Source organism: Gekko japonicus, unplaced genomic scaffold (genome assembly GCF_001447785.1).
Source record: "Gekko japonicus isolate JY-2015 unplaced genomic scaffold, Gekko_japonicus_V1.1 scaffold2698, whole genome shotgun sequence".
NCBI classification, from domain to species: Eukaryota; Metazoa; Chordata; class Lepidosauria; order Squamata; family Gekkonidae; genus Gekko; species Gekko japonicus.
Window position 1 is genome coordinate 154,679 of NW_015162558.1, and position 3,800 is coordinate 158,478.

General features: G+C 50.6%; 1 protein-coding gene across 1 annotated transcript in view; it reads right to left on the reverse strand.

Moving 5' to 3' along the window:
- TBC1D10B (TBC1 domain family member 10B) overlaps positions 1-3,800 on the reverse strand; it is a 25,544-nt gene that overhangs the window by 11,835 nt on the left and 9,909 nt on the right. The window contains exons 2-3 of the mRNA XM_015406389.1: positions 939-1,038; positions 707-814 (exon numbers count right to left, since the gene is read on the reverse strand). Of these exons, the coding sequence (XP_015261875.1) occupies positions 707-814; positions 939-1,038 (208 nt within the window). The remainder of the gene's footprint in view (positions 1-706; positions 815-938; positions 1,039-3,800) is intronic.

Below are 3,800 nucleotides of genomic sequence, written 5' to 3' on the forward strand. Positions count from 1 at the left end.
CGCCCCGACCCGGGCCGGTCGCCTCTGCGTGCGCTCCCTACTCCCCCACCACCACCCGGCAGCCTGAAGAGGCAGAGAAGCGCCCAACAGCTGGCGGGCCATGGAGGAGGAGGCGGCGGTAGCAGGAGGAGAGCCCGCAGGAGGAGGAGGGAGGCGGCGATCGCCCAGTTAGGGTGGGGCGCAGTTTGGCGCCCCTGAGGGCCAGCGCGCCCTAGGCGAGCGCCTACTTTGCCTAGCGGGCGAGCCGGCCCTTAATGTAATGGTAGGAGACTCCTGCCCAATGAGCACCTTTATTTTTGTTTATTACAGAAACTGAGATTTCTACTTTCAACTTTTATTTTTCCAGCTTTTCAGATGACAAAAACTGAGGGGGTGGGGTGTTAAAGCGGCACACAGTGCAGCCATTAGCAGCTCTCTCTCTCTCCACAGTGTTGGGTATACTCACAATTCTGTTCACAGAAAACTTTGACGTTAATACTTCTAATTTTCATAAATGTGCCAAACAGTGCAATTTTCTTTGACAGCTAAATTATAAATGACGCATTTTAAAACAGTAAAATAAGTTTAGGCTTGAAAAGTAACTAAATATTGCATCTATTTCAACCTTTCCCAAAATGTCTTTCAAAAAAGTTCCACGGCTTTAAAATGTCCAGAAATTTAACATCTCGAGTATGAAAGTAAAACAAAAAAAGACACTCCAGAATACCTCAAACTTCCCCTGATTTTGATCCAGGAGTTCCTTGCTGTTTGAGAGAAGCTGCCACGCTTTGCCACGGAGGGAAGACGGAATCCCCTTCCGGCAACGCAGTTTCACCTACAAAGAGATGGGGAAGCGATTAAACAAATACAGCAAGCAAATGAGCAAGCAAGGTAATCAGAAGACCGCTTGGAATCTTTGCCTCATAGCACCCAAGAATGCAGTCTGGATCTCTGCTCACCTTCTGGAATCTGCGCGACAGCCATTTGTCCCAGTGGGCAAACATATCCAGCCACTTCAGTTCCCGTTGTCTGCCCACATCCACAGGGATAGCGCTCTCGCTGCAGAAAGAAAATAAGCAAAAGAGGACGTCCTGAGCTGGGAAGAGGAGGGCTGTGAGCGCTACCCTGAGCGGAACATCCACATCAGACACGTAAGACACGTGGATGCACGTGCTTATTTGGCACCATTTACGCTCTTTCTGCTATTTGTGGCAAGGGACATGCAGCGCACTCAAACTGCTCCCCCCCCCCCAAGACCTTCTTAGCCTGTCCTCCAACCCCTGAGGGACATGGCTACAAGCCCGTTACAGCCAGTTATTCAGCCACGCTTTGCGGAGTGGGCTTGTATAGCAAAGAGGCTATGGGACATGCGGCAGACTTTTCTCAAGACCCTGCTTGCTCGCTACACGGGTATCCTCTGAAACTGCCTTCTCACGCCACAGCTTCACAGTCTCCACGATCCTCACCCCCATCCCCCGTCAAAGGCGCAAGAGAACCTAGCAGACCGGGCCACCCCCCTGAGCCAGCATACGTTTGGCTGCTGCCCCTCCAAGACAGACCTCCTCTTAACTTCCATTTCCCCCCATCAAGTGGGTAAATCCTTCCACTGCTGCCACCCCCAATACAGTATACAGAACCTTGGCCAAACTCTGTCCTGGTTTTGCTGCTTCAAGAGGACACTTTAGGAAGAGCAACCACACCAAGGGGAATGAATATCGCATGGGTCTCCTGTGGTCTGCTGGAGACAGTGTTCCTGCAAGGCCCTTACATCACAAGCAACGCTCCCTCTCTAAGCTGTGGAGTCTTTTGAGCAAAAATTCTACTTTGTGAGCTACTGACATTAAAGTGGTGAGCGAGCGATTTGGCTACTGCATCAATGAGTTTGCTCTGGAGCCATCCTTCCCGAGCTAAGGCAAAAATGTGTGGGGCAGAGGCTAAAAAACTGTGAGCTAGCTCACACTCACTCAGCTTAGAGGGAACATTGGTCACAAGCAATGTTCCCTCTAAGCTGTGGAGTCTTGTGAGAAAACAATTCTACTTTGTGAGCGGCTGGCATTAAAGCTGCGAGCGAGCGAGTTGGCTATGGCATAAATTAGTTTGCTCTGGAGCCGTCTTTCCTGAGCTGAGATAAAAATGTGTGAGCTGGAGGCTAAAAAACTGTGAGCTAGCTCACCCTGACTCAGCTTAGAGGGAACACTGGGTCACAAGATTTGCGGCTTCTCACTGCCCACTCTGACCGTGACACTTGCTGGTTTCTGTGACTGTGATCTCTCTCTCTCTCTCTCTCAATCTCTCTCTCTCACTCAAACACACACACACACACCACAACATTAAAGCACCCAGCTTCCAAAACACACCAAAGCGTGATGACCAAGCTAAAGTGGAGGGTGGTGAATTTAACCGAGGCGCTGCTTAACTAGCTATGACTCAGGATTAGCTGGGTCACGGGTGGCGCGTGGGGGAAAGCAAAGCAAATAAAACCAGACCTCCTTGTATGGGGAGAAAATGTGAGAGGCGTACAGCGTCATATGCCCCGCATCAGCTTCAGTCAAGAAGCCTTGAGGAACATGATTGCACAGACCGTGCTGGGCAGGGCTTTTCACAAAAAAATGGCAAGAAACAGGAAGTGTGGCTTGCCGAACAGGAAGTTGTGGGACAGCTTTACTGAAGAAAAAAAAGACGAGCCAGGGAAGGAAGCAAAAATCGGGGAAGAAGACGGCTACGGTGTGTAGGGTGGGGACGTGTTCCTTTCCCACAGCTAGGCCTAAGGAAGGAAGTTTGTGGCCGGCACTCCCAAGAGCACTTATGCGCTGCTGCTTCTATGCCCTGCTTCCCAGTAAAGACAACTAGAGCCCTTTGTTTGGGCATTACTTCTGTGTCAAGTTTGTTTACGTAGAAAACGTTATAGGCTGAGGTGGCTGAAAAAGTAAAACACAATGAAATCTTAACACAGCATAAAAATTATTAACATTTGGGAACTATTAACAACCCGGCCGTTCATAAACCAAAGGTAAAGGTTCCCTTGCTCGAAAGCCAGTCGAATCCGACTCTAGCGCTGCGGTGCTCATCTCCGTTTCAAAGCCGAAGAGCCAGCGCTGTCCGAAGACGTTTCCGTGGTCATGTGGCCGGCATGACTAAACACCAAGGTGCACGGAACGCTGCTACCTTCCCACCGAAGTGGTACCTATTTATCTCCTTGCAATTTCTTGCTTTCGAACTGCTAGGTTGGCAGGAGCTGGAACTAGAGACGGGAGCTAACTCCGTCATGCGGCAACCCGGGTCTCGAACTGCTGAACTACTGACCTTCCACAGCCTGCAGTTCAGCACCTTAACCACTTGAGCCACCGCAGCTCTTCATAAACCAAGGCAAGCACAAAAAAACAGCACTGCACGTTTGGTGGTGGAAAGTATGTCAAGTCGCACCTGACTTACAGTGACCCCCGTAGGGTTTTTGAGGCAAGAGACGTTCCAGAGGTGGCTCACTATTGCCTGCCTCTGCGTAGCAGCCCTGGGCTTCCTCGGTGGTCTCCCATCCCAAACACCAACCAAGGCTGACCCTGCCTAGCATCCGGTTATCTGACGAGATCGGCCTAGCCCGGGCTACCCAGGTCAGGGCGCAACACATCGAGCAGCCTAAAATTATCCTCATAAAGAAGCAGACTGCAAAAACAATTTTAAAAGATCAAACCAGTCAGTTAAAAGCACAGGTAAAGACGTCTTAGCCCAGAGCTCGGAGACAGCCAGATGGACACTCGGCAGGCCTCAAGAGGAAGGTCATTCCACAAGTGAGGTGCCACCACTGAAAAAGGCCCTGTCTCTGG